This window comes from Prionailurus viverrinus, unplaced genomic scaffold, assembly GCF_022837055.1.
Source record: "Prionailurus viverrinus isolate Anna unplaced genomic scaffold, UM_Priviv_1.0 scaffold_50, whole genome shotgun sequence".
NCBI lineage: Eukaryota > Metazoa > Chordata > Mammalia > Carnivora > Felidae > Prionailurus > Prionailurus viverrinus.
In genome coordinates this window covers 1,639,520-1,660,877 of record NW_025927613.1, presented here as the reverse complement: position 1 = coordinate 1,660,877, position 21,358 = coordinate 1,639,520, and the positions used below count along the sequence as shown (strand labels likewise).

The window sequence follows — 21,358 nt, the reverse complement described above, 5'->3', positions numbered from 1 at the left end:
TGAAATCACCAGATTGCTCTACTTTTCCAAAATATATATTGGTGAACTCCTTTTTCAATTTCCTTGGGGCACCAAGCCAACATGTCCTGCTTTGCCTCTGCCTCCACACCCTGCCACGTCACCCCAGGTCTTCTATGCCAGGAATGTTACTGGGGAAGAGTGGCTCTGTGACTCAGAGGACACCCCAGGGATTGAGTGGGAGTGGAGGCAGAGATAATGTAAAGGGGGAAAAGATGAGAGACACCCTGGCCCCACTTTTTGAATTTTGCTTTCATTCCTTCATATATTCAGGAGACATGTATTATGCACCTACTTTGTGCCAGGCACAAAGATGCTTGAGATATAAAATGCTTGAGATATGAAAATGGGTAAGATGTAATCTTTGCCCTGAAATATTCAGTCTTGTGAGGAAGACAAACAAGTAAACAGACTGACATAATACCATGTAGTAGGAGTAATAGCAGCCATTTTCTGGTACATAAAGAGAAACAAAGACCCCTAAGAAGCTACAAAACAGGGATCTCTTCTTTTCAGGAGGGCTGAAATCAAATTCATAGATCAAATCCCAGGGAGAAGATCCCTCTATTTGACCTACTGCCTGTATGAGTCAGGCCTTTATTGGTCTATTTCCAATTTTTAAATCAGAAACAGCTTTAGTTCTACACCAGCTGATTTCTAAAATAACTCAGGAAATGGTAGCAACTCCATGCCTTTTATGGAAACAAGTATAATTTATTCAATAAATATTTATTTGACCTATGAGCCAAATCCTGTGCTAGACAGTGTGCTCCCACCTGTCTAGTTCCTGTACTGTTAGTTGGGTGGAGGGGTATATGTATAGGCAACTGTAAAATACTTCAGTGTCGTTCAATTCCATTGCTATTGAATGAAATGGCAACGCAATCATGTAGTTTGTCTACCTTCATACCCAATGGAATATGAATAATCCAGCAAGTGGCAGCAGGGAAACAATTATTTCTATCTTGAGAGAGGGGTAGAAGGCAGAGGAAAATAGGCAGTGGTAGTCTCTGGACTTCATGGTCCTAGGTTCCCTTTCGAGGACCCGGAAGACATCCGGATAGAGGATAACCAGGCCATCTTGGGGGCTGCAAACCAAGACCCCCCCACACACAATTTCTCTTCATTTATTAATTTCACAAATAATTATTGAGCCGCTACCATGTACAGGCTCACAAGATGGGAGGAGCTGGAGATACAAGAGTGAAATAGTCTTTGCTTTTCAGCAGCTTACAGTCCGATCAGTCTTCAGCTCCCCATCTGGTTTTCACAATCTCCAGGGTACTTTATTAATCCGAACGCTAGACTAGAATGGGGAATTTCTCTGTGCAGTTCGGTGCACTGATTAACAGAACCAAGGGTTTGCGGAATTTCTCTGTGCAGTTCGGTGCACTGATTAACAGAACCAAGGGTTTGCCTGGATCGCAGATTGTGATATGGTCGCCTTCCGTGGCTTTTTCTGAGAGGTCTTCTGAATTCCATAACTGTGCCCAGCATTGCGCTTGAAGCAAAGTGTAGATCTGTTTTGAATGTCATTCAGAGGAAGGCAAGACAAGGACGCATGTTAAGCCAAACAGTAAACAAGCAGTAAAGCCGGAAGAATAGCCGCATGTGATGTTTTGTGATATTCAAGGGCTTAACGTCGCTGAGTTGACAACAGCGCCTCGGTGGGGAGCTCTAACCCTGGGCTCTAAAATTGAAGGCCAGCCGAGCCGACTCTAACTTATCCCGAGCTCCGGCAACTCAGCCGGGTCCTTTCACAGAGACGAATTTAACTGGACCCACAGAGCCACCGTAGCGCTGGTTCACAGTCGGGGAAGAGCTTGTCTTGGACCTGTGGATTCGTTAGGGCAAGAGGAACCTGTGTAATGTGACCAACACCAGCCTTCCGATTGGCTCTCAGGGCCTCCCTCTTCTCCCCCCCCCCCCCAATTGAGTGGGCTGGAACGCTGGAAAGGTTACGCGCATGAGCAGTTCCCGGATTTCCCCTGGCCACCGAGTGGAGCAGTGAGGTTGGGCGATAAACAGGCTGTGGCTGGGGAGGAGGGGCGGGGGCATTTGTTCCTCTGGGACTTTTCACGCCCCCTATTTCGTTAGGTGTGGTTAGGTTCGGACGCGGGGTCCTGGCGGCGGGCTGGAGCCTACCTCTTTGTGAAAGGGGAAAGTAGCTCCCTCGGAGCACTGGTGAAGTTGCGGAGCGGGTGCGAGACGGCGGTTTTCCCCTATGCCAGCCAAATGGTGCGGCCCTGAGCTGTTTCAGGACCCAGCCCGACGTGTCTGAGAGAGGCCCCGGAGGGGGCAGGGAGGTGGCCCGCAGAACGCGGGTTCTGTGAAGAGACGTGGAGAAAATTCGACTCGGAGAAGAGGAAGAGCCCGATTGAAAGGGAGCGAGGCCGCTGAGGGGGAGGGGGCTGCCAAGATGGCGTCGGCCTCCTCAGGGCCGTCGTCGGTCGGGTTTTCATCCGCGGATCCCGGCGTCCCTTCCTGCGCCTCGTCCTCAGGTAATCAGGGCGGGGCGTGGGCAGGGGGCTGATGGCGGCTGTGCGATGGGAACGAGAGCGAGACCTGGGAGGGCACCTGTAATTGGGGATGCCCGAGGAGTTGCCGGTAAGGAGGACGGAGGTTGGGTTTTCAGATAGGGTTTTCTGAGCGGTCAGGGGGAGTCTGAGGAAAGGGTGGATTTGATTGAGGAAAGGGAGGCTCTCAAAAACACAAGCTGTCTTCGAGGAGACCGACTTGAGAACTTGAAAAGGGATGGAGATTGAACATGGGGGTAGGACGGTAACAGAAGGGAAACCGAAAGAAGTAGAGAAAACTGAAGTAAACGGAGGCCTTGTATTTAGAGGAATTACTTAGTGTGAGAGGCAGGTGAAATTCAAGTTGACTATGGGGTTAATCGGATAAAAATGTGGAAGAGAAGCCATGGGGTTAAAACATGTTTAAAGGTTATGTGACGTTTTCTTTAGATTGCTGAGGAATTAGGGAATTGTGGGTTTTGTTGGGGGTGGGAGTTATTGGAGACCTTTTTCCTTAGAGGCCTCCCTTCCCAGTGCCGACCCCCGCGCACGCGCTCGTACCCACATGCATTTATATCAGACACCCTCCTTGTAGGATTCCCATTTCCAGACTGCCCACCTTTGGGAAGGAATAGGGCATTTTGAAGGAAGGCGGAAAATTAGAGTTAAAAGACCCTAGAAAACAGATGGAGAAGATGGAATGATGCACAGTAGAGGCTGAGAGAGGTTGTGATGGGAATTAGGCCTGGGAAGGATGGAGTGCTTGGGAGGTGGTTGTACGTGCTGTGGAGAAATATTGCATAATAGGAAATGCACTGGAAGAATGCTTAGTCTGTATCAGGAAACCGGCACTTGGAGCACTGAGCCAGGGTAGTTAGAAACTACTGGAGATTGAGGCAGGGCAGAGGAGCCCACAAGAAAAGCAGCAGATTGTGTGTAGGAGGGAAAATGTGTGTAAGTGTGGGGAGGTGGGTGGAAATTGAGTCAGAAACTGTTCTAGAGCTTCTATCAGAAATGTCTGCTGTTCCACAGTTACTGTTGCCTCTACAGGCAGGAGAAGCTGTCAGATGTTGGATGCTGTACTTGAGAGGTTGACATTTCCTTAGGCCTGGGATTGCATCCTTGCCTTTTGACTTGGCTAAATAGAGGGTTCCCGCTTTCATATTCCAGCTGGGATGAGCTTGGCTACATGGTCACAAGTATCTTCTTCATAAGCTGCAGTTTTATTTATGTACATCTATTTTTAGTTTCTTGAGAGGTGTTTTTTGCCTTTCCTGTAAAAGCATTAGAGGACCAGAGCAAACTTGTGTTGCATTCTAAGTGCGAAGGATGAGGTAAAATAACAGGTGTTTTTCTAGAGTAGTCCCTTAATTTAAACCTTTTCTCTCTTTCCCCCAATGCAGAAAAGAAGGTTGTGTGTAGTTCTTAAGCTTATAAGAAGTTAGGTGTTCTATTAGAACCAGGGTAACCTTAAAAACCATGTATTTATGTTCCAGGATTTGATTCAGCCTCTGTCCCATGGAAGTATTGGCGATGTGGGCAGATTTAGGAGTAAAGGAAAATTTCTTTTGTCACTTAATGGAATCATCTTCCTCCTCTTCCATCTCTACTGCTTCGGATAGTCCTGCTGTCTTTTTCAGATGTCATTGTTTGATATTTTTATGTTTTTATGTTTACTGCCGGATCCTACAGCTAGCAGTTAGTAATTCAGATTGTGTAAATGTTTTTGTCCTATTGTGTTTTCACCAGAAAATAAAATACTGGGTTTCAGTGGACGTTACAGCTCCTTGACTCCATGATGTTCATATGAGAAGTCAAAGTATAAAAATGTCTAAAAATAGCTTCAGATTCTTATTTTTACTTTTGTTTCTCACACCTTCCATCTTTGCTTCTTTGACAAATGTTGAAACAATTGGATTGAGAAATTAAGAAAAAGTGTTTATAAATAGTCCTGAAAACCTGATGGGATTTTTGTGTCCAGATCCATAGTGTTGACTTTTTTTGTGTATCTTCACTTTCACTTAGGTTTGGCCTTAGTAGATTTAATTTAGTAAAATATTTCATTCTAAGGATGTGATTGAAGAAGAAGGATATTAGATTCTGATGCAAAAAAAGGCTATTAGAATTTTTTTTTGATTTTTTTTTTTTTTAATGGGTTTTATTTGTGATTGGGGGTGAGTGTTGCTTGTCTGGATGGTACCAGGGGAATTAGGACATTGACAAGAATGAGTGATGGTTTATGATTTCCTAAATTGTTAAAGGTAAGAAGGCTGGCTTTGTAGAAATTCAAGTAGGAGATTGTGTGTGTGGGTTTTGTAACCATTCTAAAACCAATTTATTGTTCTTAGATGTTTAGCTGAGCTCACTTAAGTTTTGGTGGAACTCTCTTTGACAATATTGAAAATAGATTCAAGGTTAAGAATGTTAGGATTCAGGGATAGATTGACGTCTTAGATAAGCTGCCTATAACCTTTGGAGGCTCAAAATCTTTTGGAATTCAAATTAAAAAGGACAGATTATTTGGAACAGTCATTCCCTGTCTAGAGTATTTCACCATTAAGTCAGAGCTGGTCTTTTATTCTGCTGACATGTGAAATACAGAGGTTAGATCAAACCATACACTCTAAGTGATGTTTGACATCGTTTCCCATTGGAATAATTAATTACCATGTTTGGATTTGGGGGAAGCAATTATAAATGAATATCAGCTTACAGCAGCCATCATCATGTGCTTGTTCTTACACTTTGTTAATAAAAGTTGATGCAGTTTGCCTTCTAGTCTCAGCTGTTTGGTGTGCAAAGGAAATTTATTCCTTCTTTTGCTTTCTCCCCATCCTCATTATTTGGACAGTGGCACCACTTAAAAATAAAATTAGCCCTGATGAGGTGCTGTTGACAGTATGACCATCTGTCACACCAGTGTGCAGAGAGCCTGTTTCCCTATCTGTAGTTTGACTAGTTTATCAAGAGCTTGAAATTCAGGGGCGCCTGGCTGGCTCAGTTGGTAGAGCATGTGACTCTTGATCTCTCAGGGTTGTAAGTTCAAGCCCTACATTGCTGTATAGAGGTTACTTAAAAACAAATCTTAAAAAAAAAAAAAAAAAAAAAAAAAAAAAGGATTTGAAATAAGCCACTGCATCCCTTTTTTAAACTACCATGAAGGGAGTAAGGAGTTTCTGTTTTGGAGACTTGATTTGAAGGAGTTAGAAAGTAAAGTTAGAATGCTAAGGTGTACACTGTTCTCTGAAATAAGAACTTTGTGATAAAATCATGCGTGACTCCCCCAAGAAAAAGTACTTGAAACATTAGAAGATCATGAACCTGTAGTTCCTTTTTGCTTCAGACAAGAACATTTCTGAAATTGTGGCCCTTCACCTATGTGATTTTATCATGAGCACAAATGATTTGGAAATAACTTTATAGCTCCTTTCCTGACTTCATGTAACTGCTGAAGGAAACCCCAGAGAACACAGGACTGAAGCATTTTTGCTTGGGACCTTTATAGTAGGGCCAGCCTCATAAATCCTTGATTTTGATGGCTCTCTTCTTCCCAGAAGAGCCCCACTAGTAAATTAGCCTGTAATCTGATAACTCCAAATGGTAGGGATTTTGTTGAGTATTTTGTTGTTGTTGTTGTTGTTGTCTGTGTTCTGTCTTGTTCTCTAGAGAGAGAATGAGTGAGTGTGTGTGCACGCTCGTGTGAGGGGGAGGGGAGGGAGAAAGAGAGCGCATCTTAAGCTGGCTCCACTCTCCGTCTAAGGCTCAATCTCATGACCTTGGGATCATGACTTGAGCCAAAATCAAGAGTTGGACACTCAACTGACTGAGCCACCCAGGTGCCCATCCGTGTTCTTTGTGTCCAATGTAAAACATTTGTACGCTGGTCCTTTACCCTTCAGTGCTTCTGTTCTAGTGGATAGTAATACAATTTAAGCCACTTTACTGGAGTGAGAAACTGAAATTTGGAAATATAAAGATAGAACAGAATGTCATGTAGTCAGAATATGACTAGGTTCACCATTTTGGTTGACATTTTGTAAGTAGGGAGAGATATTGCTGTTTGTTTTCTCCATTGGGGTTTTGACACTTCTTTTTTACTTTTGTTCCCTTGGGTAGATTCTGACAGAAAATGACATCGGCATGTCACTGTTTTTGTTTAACCATTTATTTCTGCCATGGCTGCTCAAACTTGGTCAAGTATGATTATACAGATTTTTTAGGTGTCTAGTATCAGATATTAATTGGTAATAATGTACTGATAAGTTGGCTTTGGATTCAAAATTGTATGTTTTGTTGGTTTCTATGTGCGGTTCTGGGTTGATACAAACGTCTTCTGATTGATATTTGCCCAAATAGGTGCCAGCTACTAGTTATTACATGTTTTATTAGTTTGTGTTTCTTTGATAATATAATGGAAACTGTAGCCTGTGAAGTGAATAACAGAGATAAAACCAGGCCAAAAACAGAACTGGGGATAAAGAAAGAAGGTGGTTATTTTTATCCTTTAATCTGGATATTTTCTTTCCTAGAATTTTAGGATGTTCTTGCTTGACATAAAGTAAGAGCAAAGTTGTTAGTTTCTTCTCTCTTTCTGTTGACTGGGTGTGTTTCTTGATCATGGATAAAAGTATGTTTGAGGAAGTATACTATTTTCTGATAGCCTGGTAGAGGGAATCTCTGTTTCTCTGTGTTCCAAACCCCAGCCCACCATTCAGTCTCAAAGAGAGAGTGTTTGGGTTGATGGTATTTATTTCCTAGAGGAAACCCCTTCCTAGCCAGTTTCCCCTATCTCGCTTCACTCCCCCACCCTTTCCTATCAAAGGAGAGCATTGTTTAGTTTCTGTGTATGTGTTGATTGGTTTTGTTCATACTTCCTGTGAGCTTCCATCATTCTTTTTACAGTTTTCTATTTGAAATGAACTTTTTTTCCTCAACCCCTCCATTTTTTTAAACTTTGTCTCCCAGTCATTTTTCTTTCTTCTCCTGTGAAATTCCAGTCTGTTTGTTTGCAATGGCTGTAGACAATATGTATTTCTTTTTAAAGGTTTTATTTTTTTTTAAGGATAATTTTTAAGTTTATTTATTTTGAGAGAGAGAGAGAGCATGCACCCAAGTGGGACAGGGGCAGAGAGAGAGAGAATCCCAAGCAGGCTCTGCATCCCTGAAGATTTTAAGTAATCTCTACACCCAACATGGGGCTCGAACTTAGAACCCCGAGGTCAGGAGTCACATGCTCTACTGACTGAGCCAGTCAGTTGTCCCTGTAGACAATGTATTGGTAAACATCTGATTCCAGAAAAAGCTCCTTTCTGTTGAGTATGAGGAAGACTTTGGCAAGAGTAAGGAGGGCAAGTTCTTTGCAGGGAGTTCAGTATATCTTATTATTTACCTTATATACTTAACTGAGCAATGTGGGTTTAACCCAGAAGAAGCACTATCCCAAAGATCAGCAGTGTTGATGGGGAGTGGTCTAAAGGAAGATAAGTGAGGGAAGTTGTGGGGAAAGAATGGGAAGAGGTCTTTTTAGCATACATAATGAGCTGAAGTAGAGTAGATTTCCAGTGAACAACGTAGGTAAACAAACTTGGTAAACTTCAAATTTTCATTGACAAGAACCTGTATAGGGACACCTGGGTGGCCTCAGTTGGTTAAGCATCTGACTCTTGATACCGCTCAGGTCACGATCTCACAGTTCATGATTTCAAGCCCTGCTTGGGGCTCTGTGCTGACAGTGTGGAGCCTACTTGGGATCTTCTCTCTCCCTTTCTCTTTGCCCCTCCCCCACTCGTGCTCTCTTTCTCTCAAAAAATAAATAAAAATAAACTTAAAAAAAAAAAGAACCTGTATAAAAGGGATGACAACAAAGTAACATTATCTCTTATTTTCCTTGTAATTCCTTATAATTGCCTTGTAATTGCCTTGAAGTGCATTGTTTGGGGCAATGATATCATTAAAATTTCTCTGCTAAAGCATGTACATTCCGATCCATCAAGAGTCCTTGCTTTTTCAGGATAGATAGAGCCAGGTTTGGAAATAGGAGGTGGTGATCTGCCAAGAAATCAATGGCCATGAGTGGCTTATCCAGGAGACTCCTGTCTCTTTGGAAGGACACAATTTTTTTTCAACCAAAGTTTTAGTGCCAAGAAAACATATATGAGGCCTGAGAACCATGAAATTTGCCTTGTAGAAGTAAAAGTTTATCACTAGAGGGAAATGAAGAGGTATTTTAATTAACCTCATTTTCCAAATCTGGAAACTGAGGTTCAGAGAGCTTGTTACTAGTGGCAGAGGTGTTGTAGAAAGGCTGTATGTTACAGGATGAGTTTTAGTAATCTTGTAACTCATTTCCTTGCTACTTAGTTGGCTGTTATCTGAGGTGACCTCAGGACTGGTAGATCAAACTGCTTTGTAGCTTTTGTTTCTAGGAGCATCCTTGGCTTTCTGACTTTTTTCTAGAAGATCCTTAGGAAAACTTGACACTTCATAGGAAACAACATTTAGCTTTCCTCTGGGATGTGGCTTGGTTTAGTCCTTATTGAGGCGGTGGTAATGGTACCTTTTTGTTTGTTTCTCAACAGTTTTTTGAGTGCTTAGGAGGTGGGCTGATACCTCAAACATATTTCTCAGTATTTTCATTTGGAGAACATGTTGTGCCTCGCACCTACAGGGGTGTAATTAAAATGGCTTTCAGTATTTCAGGGTAACAAGGACCAGAGAGATTGCTTTATAAAGTGCAGCAGATAACTGGGCTGGCTGATTGTGTTTCTGTTTTGTGTAGGTTTTTGCTTTTGCCTTTTTTTTCCTTTTAAAACCTCTGGCTCTCACTCTTCTCAACCAAGAGAAGCCCTGAGAGTTAGCATTTTGCTTCCCAAAAGTCTGTTTATATCTCTTTGTGCTCTGTGTAGGTATCCTTGACACGTTTGATGTGGTAGTATTGGAAAGTCATTGAACTAGGTCTCTGGGATTGCTTCTGTATGACTTGCCCAGGCGAAACTCCAGTTGTCTGAGGAATGCACATCCGGCCAGCCTCTGGCGTCCCCAAATTATATGTGTACTTCAAACATTGAAGTCAGTCACACACTGCCTCTTAGTTTTTCATCTGATGGATGATGTCATCTCATCTCCAACGGAAATGCTTCTGTTCTGAAAGTGCAGGGAGAGGCTCTGGTATTAAGGCCAAGTCTGTTTTGTTCTACACTCTGGTGGGGGGAGAAACAACTCTAATGTCGGAGGTTTTTATGGTTGGGAAATATATTTCAGTTATCTCCTCTTTTAAAGTCAACTCATTTCCCCTTCTGAAGTTTGCCTTTTTATACTTCTCAGAGTTATATTGATGGTTTTTCTTTTCCTCTACATTTTCTCCTTCTTAATAGTGAATATTAGTCTGCAAGTAGTTCAGTGCTAACGAGCAAATATATGGAGAGTCACATTGGTGTTTTGCCAAGTGACTAGAAACCAGCCCCTCCAGTACCTTTTTCATCAGAAACATAAGTTAGGGTGGGGCTGAGGACCAAAATGGAGTGCTTCCTTAAGACTGGTCCAGAGTTCTCAGAAAAGTACTCTGTGACGTGGTGTGATGATTCAGTGTTGTATTTTAGTAAAATTGATTGGATTGTTTCCACTTTAGCACTTGACTGGTTCAGCTGTTTTGAAATTATTTTAGTAACATTAAAGATTTCCCAGCTTATTTTCATAATTTAGAGGGTAGATCTTTTATATTTTTCAGGGCCTGGTATCCAGGAGATGCGCTGAAATTAAGTACCCATTTTATAGGAAAATACTGATATTCTGGAGGACATGAAAGATAAACCTCTTCAGAGAGAGCCTCTTATATGTGCTGATGAATGTTTCAGGTTGTACAAACATCTCAAAGTGATTTGTGGCAGAGAGTGAGTGTAGAGGAATCATGCTTATTTGTAGCTTGGGATTGTGTGCATTCTGGACATTCTCTTTTCACATTTTTCTTCTAGTGTATCTCTGCAGCCGCTCAATATGATTATAATGAGCTTGAGATAATGTGTGAGGAGGGAGTGATATTGGTCTGTATGTGTGGGACTATCTTGTAGTGGTTTACTAGGGAAAATGGATTAGTAAAGCCATCCCTGTGTATCTCTTTTCTTTAATTATGAAATTATCTATGTAATTATTTTTTCCAGAAATTTTATATAGATAAGGGAAAATTAATATTTAAAATTACAAAAATCAACCTAATTTTGGATCTTTTCATTGTATGTAAGTACATGTGAATTTATAGATAAGTGTTTTACAAAAGTATTGTACTATATAATTTTTTTAACTTTTTTCATATCCTATCCTTAAATATACATAAGAATAATAGTTTATATGTTCTATTTATGACATGATTTATATCACCAATCTCCTTTTGTTTAGATTTTTTTCTAATTACAGTATCTATCCAATAATAGTTATTACATACAATGCTGCAGTAAATATCTTTGTATATACGTCTTTATCCACTTGACTATTTCTTTAGGACAAATTCTCACCTCTAGGTCAATTGTACATATATGTTTTTAAGACTTTTTGCTAGGCATGACCAGATTATCCTCCAAGAATGGAAGACCCTCAAATAAAATGTACACACATTTTTTTTTTTAAAAAGGGTAGATGCCTGTATACAAATGAGCTTTGCACCTGAAATTTTCTTGTCAATATGAAATCACTCCAGAGTGAAATGATTTGGGTTACAAATTTTGTGACCACTCTTGGAATTTTCTGCCAGAACTTCTCTTGTTTTTTGGATGTTTACCCAGAACTGCAAAAAAATCGTACATTTCAAGTATGGTGCTAGGGATTGGGTTAAGTAAGCCCTATAATTTTAAACTTTAGAGGGGTTTTGTTTTTGGTTTTTTAATATGCTTATTCAGCTGTAAGCAAGTAGAACCCTCGAAGTAAGTGATAACTTTCTGTTTTTCCTCATTTAGGTTTCAACTTTCTGTGCTGTGGGGTCAGCCGTAAGAGAGGTAGATCTGATGTGTATCTGTGCTGAAGAAGCATGAGCTCCTCGCAGTAACTAGCAGCCAGCTTCTTTTCCCTGTAACAGTGACAGACTTTGTGTAGTGGTCACTACATGGCCTTCTTCTGGGAAGGCTGTGGGTGTCTTGCAAGAATTATTTGATGTTAGCTCCCATTTCTCTCTGCCCTTCCCAAAAAAGATGCTATCTTAACACAGAAAGTTCTTTTCTTACAGTTCCACAGTATGATACAAATCAGTCAACTACCTTGTCTCCCTCAAAATCTTCACATAACTTCCTTTCCTTTTGTTTCATTAAATTAGTCCAAACTCTTCTTCTTTTCCCTTTCTACTGCATTTTTCATTTCTCTGACCCTTCCCATCCTGTAGATAGGTTTCCTAATTCACAATGCAGATAATAGTTACTAGTTATTTATAGAGCATTTATCATATGTTAAATGCTATACGTGATTTATTTAATTCTCTTAACAGCCATATGAGGAACATGTTATTATTTGCTTATTTTATGCATGAGGTAACCAAGGCCTAGAGAATTTTCACTAACTTGTGCAAGCTTGCCTAGTTAGTGATGGATCAGGTATTCAAACCTCAGGTGTTCTGATTTCAGAGTCCACATTTCTACCCACTGTGGTGCTATTGCTCCCCTGACTAATCTGAAAGTCTGTGTGTGAACTAATGTGATTTTAAACCAGATTAACTATTTATTGTTGAATGGTTACTGACTGAACCAGGAATCCTTGGTGAAGGAGAGAGTAGTACAGAAGACAACTTCCCCTTCTGACCTTAGCTCTCCTAGAAAAACAACAAAATTCTGAGCTCTTCTGTGCATAAGATGTGGAGTTATTGATTCTTTCATTCTTTCAGAAAGTATCTTAGAAGTTAACGTGCCAAGGATTGGTAATGATTCTGCAGTCAGTTCCAAGATCCCTAAAACAAAACAAACACAAAGAGTTTGTCTATCAGATGCCTTCTTTTTGTCCACTGAAAATTCAATAATCATAAAAGCCTTATGCTTTTAATCAGAGCCAGTCATGGTCCCACACACACCAAAAAGAAAACTCTAATCTGAGATGGAGTTCTTTTTTTGTCTCCAAGTTATTGATGTTTTATTACAGAGACAAAAAGGTACTTTTCTATTACTAGTGAGCACCTTAACGTCTGTAAAACTGCTCTTGCAAATATTAGACTTGAAAGAGGTTTCTACTGCTCTAGAATACAGGCATTATTTGGTCCAGACAAAGATAACTTCACTAAAAGAAGCAAAAGGTATTTTCCTACTCTTCTTGCCAGTAACATTGATGGCTGTTACCAGAGGGACAGAATTGTCGTTATTGTTAATTTAAGATGGAGAGGAGGAGGACTGAAGGAGAAGGACTCTTACCAGTGAAAATGAAAAAAAGATTTCCTTGTCTCAAAAAAATGGGAGATCTCAGGGGAAGAAAATTGTGTTCATATTGTCTCTTAGAAGTTCTGAGATTAATTTAGTTTAGTAGAGTATTCTAGTTCCCTTGGTGCTTGCTTGGGCTCTCTAGACGCTAGGTGGCCAGGAAATTGAAAACAAAACTCTCTTAGAAGAGAGTTGAATTGGGGATTAGGAATGTGAATTCGTGTTCTGGCTCTGTCACTACCTTTGCTTTGTGATTTTTGAGCACATCCCTTAATGCTTTTGCTTTTACTTAAAAAAGAAGATTAGACTAAAATTCTCAAAGGCCCTTTTGGAATGACTTTTTTCATAATATAAATGGTTATTGATTATGACTGAAGGAGCTGAGTTTTCAACTTGTTTTGTTTAAAAATCAACTTTCATCAATAGCTATAGATTTCAGGGGCGCCTGGGTGGCTCAGTCAAACATCCGACTTTCCCAGTTGTGGGAGCCCCGCACGTGTCAGGCTCTGCACTGGGTGTGGAGCCTGCTTGAGATTATCTCTCTCCCTCTGTCTCTGCCCCTCCCCCTATCCTGGGGTGTCTCTCTCTCTCTCTCTCTCTCTCTCTCTCTCTCTCTCAAACAAACAAACAAACAAACAAAAAACCCATCTGTAGATTTTAGCCAGATTGAGCTTGTGTTGTCAATTTTTAAAAATTCCCAAATTTTTTTGGGAATTTTTAAAATTCCCAAAGTGAGTACACCCTTGCATCTCTAGGTCTTTTACATTTTCTTCTTTCTGCAGAGTAACCAGGGTTCAATATTGCCATGGTTGTTTCTATATCATCTATTGGCCCACTCAAAAATAAGTTATTTGAACGATTAATTTTTTTCTGATGCAGCCTTTTTGTCAAGGCTTCATTTCTTGCTTTCAGTGCTGCAACATTAGTTGTTTAGAATATTTCTTCGTCCAGGGCCTGTTAATGAGAAGGAGTCCCATAGTCATGAAGGAAACAGACTATGGACATGACTTGGGAATTTAGTGCAATATATAAAGAATTTTACTTCAGAACTTCATCTGGGTGCTTTTTACCAGAGAAAACCTCTCAGAAAGAAGCCAGCTCAGACAAAGAAGTTGATTATCCAGACTTGTTTCCTTCTGTGGTATTTTTTCCCTAAACTTTTAATTATAAAATTTTTAAGCTGTACGCAAAGTAGAACGAAAACTATAAAGAACCTCCTGTGCCCATCATCTAGCTTCAGCAGCAATATTTTGCAAGTTGGTTGCATCTATTCTCCCATTTCCCTACCTCCACCCCTTAGAATATTTTAAAGCAATCCCAGTCTTCATGTGATTTCAGCATAAATACTTCATAATGTTATTCCTACAGATCAGGACTGTATTTTAGGGGGAAAAGGAGGGAGGGAGTTATGACATAACCATAGTAGTATTTGTCACATCTACAAAATTAGTAGTAGTTATTTATTTCTCCTCTCAAGGTTCCTGTCCCAGAAATCTTTTTAGTTTACTACTTATCAGCATCCAAACAAGTTTCATACATTATACTTGGTGGATATGTCTCTTAAGTCCTTAATTTAAATGGTTCCCAAAGCCTGTAGTACTGTTTTAAGGGTCAAAGGAGATACGTTTGTAAGCTTTCAAAGTGCTATACAAATAAACATTTTGCCAGTGGAAAGAAATACTTTCTAAAAAAGTATCAGCATTTCTGTTGAGTCTTGCAGTCAGCATTAAGGAAAACTAGGAGGATCTGCCCAAGTGATAGCAGAAAAAAAGAAAAATTTGTGAGCTCCTCTAGGTCAGGAACATAAAGCTCTGTCCATAGTGCCTGGCATCGTTCCTGACATGTAACAGATGATCAATTAATAGTTTTTAAATAAATGAATGAGGTGGGGGAGCAGAAATAATTCAACATTGAACTGGTGTTGGGAGGTGTTAAAATTGAGCTGGCGAGAGGTGGGTCCAGGACCTTCTTTGTTTTTAAAAAAAAAATTTTTTTTTAATGTATGTTTATTTTTGAGAGACAGAGACAGAGTGCAAGTGAGGGAGGAGCAGAGAGAGAGGGAGACACAGAATCAGAAGCAGCCTCCAGGCTCTGAGCTGTCAGCACAGAGCCCAACGCAGGGCTCGAACTCACAAACCGTGAGATTATGACCTGAGCTGAAGTCAGATACTTAACCGATTGAGCCACCCAGGTGCCCCTCTAGGACCTTCTTTATAGCTAAGCTGTCAGCCTCCATATCTGCCCCCCTTGGGTAATGTGCTCTCCTTTCTTGTAGCACATGCCACGTTTCATGGTGTGGACTGATGATGTAGGCTTTTTCAAAATTTATGTATTTTAAAAATAATCTCCACACTCAATGTGGGGCTCAAGCTCATCACCCTGAGATCAGGAGTTGCATGCTTCACTGACTGAGCCAGCCAGGCACCCCAATATGTAGGCATTTTAATAATAATCCTTGAGAGTTTTGGCTTAGAGGGGAGAGGCAGGCCCCCAGTTTCTCAGGAGAAAAGTTTTTCCCTGAGTAAAGTAAATTTTAACATTGGAGCTCTGCCCTATACTCTGTTTCCCTACCCAAAAAGAGAATGATATATATAGATAATGGATATGGATTATAAGATAATAACATATCTTTATCAGAGAGAATTTTTCACAAAGATACTAGAAAACAAACTTTCTGTTAAACCATATTCTAGTCTTATCCATAGGGATGAATCTCATTTCCCTTAAACATTGGCTGGCTGGCATTACCAAGCCCGGTGTTGCCATGTTGAGTTGGTCTCCCCCCAACCCCCCAACTTCTCCTTCACTTCCCTCAGCTCCTCTTCCTCCTCCTTCTGTACTTACAGAAGAGAAAGTTTGATTATCAGGTAAACAGGTACAATGCTGTTGACTCTTCGGTCTCATGGACTTCTCTAGTAGACAGTTTCTTATTGGCAGAGCTTTGGACCAAGTGGTCAAGCCTTAGCAGGTGGTATCTGTTTCCTTGAAATGTCACTCTGTTCTTTATTAAGTTTGTAGACCAACCTGGGTGTTAACAGCAACACTGGTAAAATTCTCTAGATATTTTTCTCTTCCCTTCCATTGTTCATTTTTGTTAGATTCGAGCTCCGGTCTGTGCCACAGGGGCAGAACTTCAAGCAAGGAGTAGAGTAAATCTTAGGTCCATGTTCTCCTCTTTGAAGAGAATATTACTTGGTCTGATTATTACTATTTGGATCCCAATATTGTTCTAACTGCTTCAGCTATAGTGTCCTTGGGATTAATCCCAGTTTTGCGCTTGCTGATAGCTAAGCCATTGGCACCAAAATTCTGCTAAGTGAACTCCTCCCATCCTGGTTCTGGGTACTTTTGCAAGAGTGTAGCAGCTGTAGAGCTACAATTTTTGTGGGATAAAACTAGGAAAGGATAAAACTAGCAAAATAGAACTTTTCAGGGAGTAAGAAAGCCATATATCTAACTCTGTGCCTTGAAATCACTTAATCTGCCTTTTTATCTGCATTGTTTAACTTTGTCCAGTGACTACTTCTCTACAGAGGAGGAAATACTGTCAGACTAGGGCTGGATGTTGGCTTTTCTTGGTTCTGCCAGATCGCTTCCAAACCTCTTCCTCTGGGATAAAAAAGGAAGGGATAGGCCAAGCATTGACCAAGGAGTGCAGAATCAGTGTTCGTCTTCTCAACTGAAAGCCTACTGATTTTCTCATTGAGAATCACTGATTCCATAGTTGCATGTATGCACTTGCAGGAGGGTTGGGGAGGGGGGCCGCGTTGGGAGGAGCCAAGTAATTTGAGATGCTGATTAAAATTTCATGAAGGTCTAGGTAATTGAACATTAAACCTTGCTACGGGCCCAACTTTGCTCTTGCTTTAGAAATCACAGAGTTGGGGCGCCTGGGTGGCTCAGTCGGTTAAGCGTCTGACCTCAGCTCAGGTCATGATCTCAGTTTGTGAGTTTGAGCCCTGCGTCGGGCTCTCTGCTGTCAGTGCAGAGCCCGCTTCAGATCCTTTGTCTCCCTTTCTGCTCCTCCCCCGCTCATGCACAAGTGCGCTTTCTCTAAAAAATAAACATTAAGAAAAAAGAAATCGGGGTGCCTGGGTAGTAGCTCAGTCAGGCGTCCAACTTCGGCTCAGGTCATCATCTCATGGCTCATGAGTTCGAGCCCTGTGTGGGGCTCACTGCTGACAGCTCAGAGCTTGGAGCCTGCTTCAGATTCTGTCTCCAGCTCTCTCTGCCCCTCCCCCACTCTCTCACTGCCTGTGTGTGTGTGTGTGTGTGTGTGTGTGTGTGTGTGTGTGTCAAGTATAAACAACAACAACAAAGAAATGCAGAAAGAACATATTTGTATAGCACTTCATAGTCTATTTGATTTAGCTTATCTAATCTTTACATAAGCCTTCTAATATAGGTTCTTTTTTAGTTAAGTATAGAGAACAATTTTCCTGATTTAAAAGAGATTTGAACCCAGGTCTTCTGATTTTTAAATAGCTCAGCATGTTGACTCTTGGCTAAAAGGTTATAAGATATAAAAGGTTAGACTTTTTTTGTTGGTGGTGGACACTTTATTGTAGGTCAGTAGCAGTTTTAATCCTAAATCTGAATCATCCTGGCTTATTGTTCCTTGGAAGCTTAGTTTAGGATTCCATTACTAATTTACCTAGTCTTTTACCCAAGTAAGTTGATGATTGAAGATGAAGCATCTCTAAAGGGTATAGATTATTGGGCTCTACTGGTTTTTCAGTTTTTTGGGTCATTTTATGCAGCATATCTTCCTAACAGCTAGGTGACATTTAATTGCCTCTGTTTTGGGGAAGAGGAGTGAAAACCATCTGTTCCCCATTTTTTGCCACCCTGACTCACTCACTATAGGGAAGGAAATTTTACTGCTCTGTTTATTGGTAACAGAAATACTTGGTCTGTGGCCTCTGTACAACTAAGGGCTAATTATCACAACCTTGCCTCTGAGCCCAGCTGTATTCTGAAATTCTCAGGGCCCTTGATCAGTTGTCTTAAACAATCATAATTAGAGCTTTACCTTATTGCCCTTAATCCCATGTGTCTGTTGCCTCACCATTAATCCTTATACATATAGTGGAACTGGGGTCTTCCTACTCAAGTATTAACTTACATTATTGAAGATCCATCCCATCAGGCTCCTCTTTTTAATTTTCTTTAATATGGCTAATCTTTATTCCCTTTGAATTCATTAGAATTAGATTAAAGTGATATATCAGTAGTCTTTGAAGGTATAGATCAATATTCTCCAATATGAAGGGGAGGACAGTCTGTCTCTGAGTGTTCATGTGTCTCCAGTATGATCATGGGTGAAAGTTATAGGGATGACAGACCCTTGAAAATTGATTTAACCTTTCAGGGTAGGTTTTCTACAGATAGGTTCTTTTAATCACTTTAGCTAAATATATTCTTAAAATCTTTCCTAAACTTAAGTGAATAAAAGTCATAATACGAGATTGAACCACACACTTGTCTTACACATCTGCGTTGATTAAATATTTGGTAAGTAAAACTCACTTTAGTAAGTAAATGCCAACAAATTCCTGTTGGGTTTACAGCAGAAATCAAGGTGAAGAGGTAGAGATGCAGAATCTTCATTATTTTGACATTGCATTTTCTCATCTTTAGCTGCCTCATTTCCATAGATCAACTCTTTACCTTTTTTTCTGAAATAATTAGGAGTAAAGCACCATAGATAGGCTCTAAAAGTTCTTACCCTTTTACCTCTATAGGAAAAATTATCAAGTCCTAGACTCTCCAGTGGGTCTTTAGGTATCTCTTATACCTGTTCTCTTTCAGCCCCGGTATCAAATGAGACCCTCTTGACTGATGGTTAAATGTATCAAGAACAGATATATTTTCCAGAAAAAATATGATCACTTGAGTAAGAAAAGGGACTAGAACAAGAATGGAATATGCATAAGGGTTCTGTGAGTATGGAGGAAGAAGAGGAATGAATATTTAAAACCCCTTCCCAAAAGGATCTAGTATCAGAGCAAGAGGCAGGGGCTCATGGGTTTAGTTTGACGCAAACCCCGATTGTTTCAGTGTGCTTGATACAGATTGTGGGTACTAGTGTGTGTGTACACACTTGTAATTGTGTTTTGTTTATTCTTTTAACAGCATCTGGAATCAAGAGACCCATGGCATCTGAGGTGAGTTTTATATTGATATCATGTTTCTAAAGTTTTAATTCTGGGATAGAAGGATACCTGTTTATAACATCTTTATTTTTAACCCTCGGATCTTGGAAGCTAGACTAGATTCTGACATGTCTTTGGTAAGCTAGAAATTATACAACTACTTTTGTTGCAGTTTATTGTAGGTATTAATAGCTCACATTGATGATTACAAAAATTTTTTTTTAGCGCTTATTTTTGAGAGAGATATAGAGCGCGAGTGGGGGGAGGGGCAGAGAGAGAAGGAGACACAGAATCTGAGCTGAGCTTAACCAACTGAGCCACCCAGGCGCCCCTATCTTTTTTTTTTTTTTTAATGTATCAAATACAGTGTACCAGAGAGTAAATAATTTACCTAAGTGCCCTTTATTCTTAATTAGTCCTGTAAACACCGCTGTGAACTAAGTACCATTGTTATCCATGTGTTACAGATAAGAAGAGTGAGAATTAGAGGTTCTGTAACTTGCCCAGGGTCACACAATTAATAAGTGGGATCAATAAGGCTGGGGTTAAAACCTGCAAAGTTGGCACTAAAGCTCACTCTCTGGTTTTTGCTGTTACTGCCTTCTGGTTACATAGCTTCAGTGAATTTAAAGAACTTCTTTTAACCATACAGATGCTGTTAATTGCCTAAATTTTTCTTTTCTGTGCAGAATATCTTCCATTTGCTTACCTTTCTTTCTATTCATTATTTCCTAAACCTCTTCTTACTTCTTGCCTCTCTCCTCGGTTTTATGACAGGGCTTCAGAATGCAGACCCCCTTTGGCCTGTGATTTTAGATTTTTCTCTTGAGAGCCTCTTCCAAGATCTTTGAGATTCTTTACTGAAGGTTTTCTGACACTAAGGGCCTCAGCAAGAACAGTAAAACTTGAATATCAGGCCCTAAGATCATCGCACCCTATTTACACTGGGCTTTTTTGCCTCTGGCTTGTTAACTTAAGGAGTATTGACTTCATGAAGAATACCTTTGTGTCTTGTGCTTCATCTTGATGTGGGGAATTGCCTTCTAGGCTCAGCCGCTGTACTGTGTTACTCCTTCCTCATTTCAGGGGCTGTCATGTGGGTGGAAAACAAAGCCATATCTCATTCACAGGAATCTCTTCATGGCCCTGAGGCCCCTGTCTCAGGAGTCCTCTTATTGCCTCAGCTTTTTAGTGCCTCAACTAGCAGTACTTTCATTTGCAAGTGGCTAGATCATTGTTACTGGTGAATTCACTTTGGGCAAATAGTGTTCAGGTCGGGTTGAAGGTTAGAGAGTTAGTAATTTCTGAAAGAAGGTTGGTGAAAAAACGTCTGTGGAACTACTTTTAACCTATCTCCTTCTGTGAACTGAGGTTTGTTCTTTTTCCTGGAGCAGCTATTTCGTAGTTCTCTTGTTTCTGCTTTTCCTTAATGATACTCATTTTTTTTTTAATTTATTTTTGAGAGAGAGCATAGGTGAGTGAGTGCTAATAGGGGAGGTGGGGGCGGGGGGGAGCGGGGAGAGAATCCCAAGCAAGCGCAGCCTGATAAGGGACTCAAATTCACAAACCATGAGATCATGACCTGAGCAGAAACCAAGAGTTAGACACTTAGCCAACTGAGCCACCCAGGCACCCTGGTACTCAGTTTTTAAACGTCATCTTTCTGAGGATCAAAGGTGAAGCATGTGGGGCACCTAGGTGGCTCAGGCAGCTGAGTCCAACTCCAATTTCAGCTCGGGTTCATGATCCCAGGATCATGGGATCGAGCCCCACATCAGGCTCTGTGCTGAGCATGGAGGCTGCCTAAGATTCTCTGTCCCCCCTTTTCCATCTCCTCTAGCTTGCATTCTCTCTCTCTCTCTCAAAAAAAGTGAAATATTTGTGCCTAGGAATTTTCTGTGTTCTTTTAGCCAGTTAATTCATTGGGAAGCAACATTAGAGCTGTGTATTTGCACAGAATGAATCTTGTGAAGACTTTATAAAATGTTTTTCTAGAAAGGGTAGGTTGAGTGTTTTGGTTTGTTTTAATGTACCATCACAGTAGCTGTATGGTGTATGGCATGGGGATCGTGTGCTAATTTTGACTCGTCTTTTTCCAGGTGCCATATGCCTCTGGCATGCCCATGAAGAAAATAGGCCACCGAGGTGTTGATTCCTCAGGAGAGACGACATATAAAAAGGTATGTCTGGGGGCACCTGGGTGGCTCAGTTGGTTGAGCATCTGACTTTGGCTTGGGTTATGATCTTGCGGTCTGTTTCGGATTCTTTCTCTCTCTCTCCCTCTCTC

The 21,358-nt window shown here is 40.7% G+C and overlaps 1 protein-coding gene across 5 annotated transcripts in view; it reads left to right on the top strand.

Moving 5' to 3' along the window:
- PIP5K1A (phosphatidylinositol-4-phosphate 5-kinase type 1 alpha) overlaps positions 1-21,358 on the top strand; it is a 38,369-nt gene that overhangs the window by 1,355 nt on the left and 15,656 nt on the right. For 2 of the 5 annotated variants that reach the window (XM_047847917.1, XM_047847912.1), the window contains exons 1-3: positions 1,991-2,519; positions 19,052-19,083; positions 21,171-21,251. In XM_047847917.1, the coding sequence (XP_047703873.1) occupies positions 2,438-2,519; positions 19,052-19,083; positions 21,171-21,251 (195 nt within the window). In that variant the 5' untranslated portion in view covers positions 1,991-2,437. Of the gene's footprint in view, positions 1-1,989; positions 2,520-19,051; positions 19,084-21,170; positions 21,252-21,358 lie in introns of those variants that run through there. The other 3 variants (XM_047847916.1, XM_047847914.1, XM_047847915.1) reach the window with 3 other exon arrangements.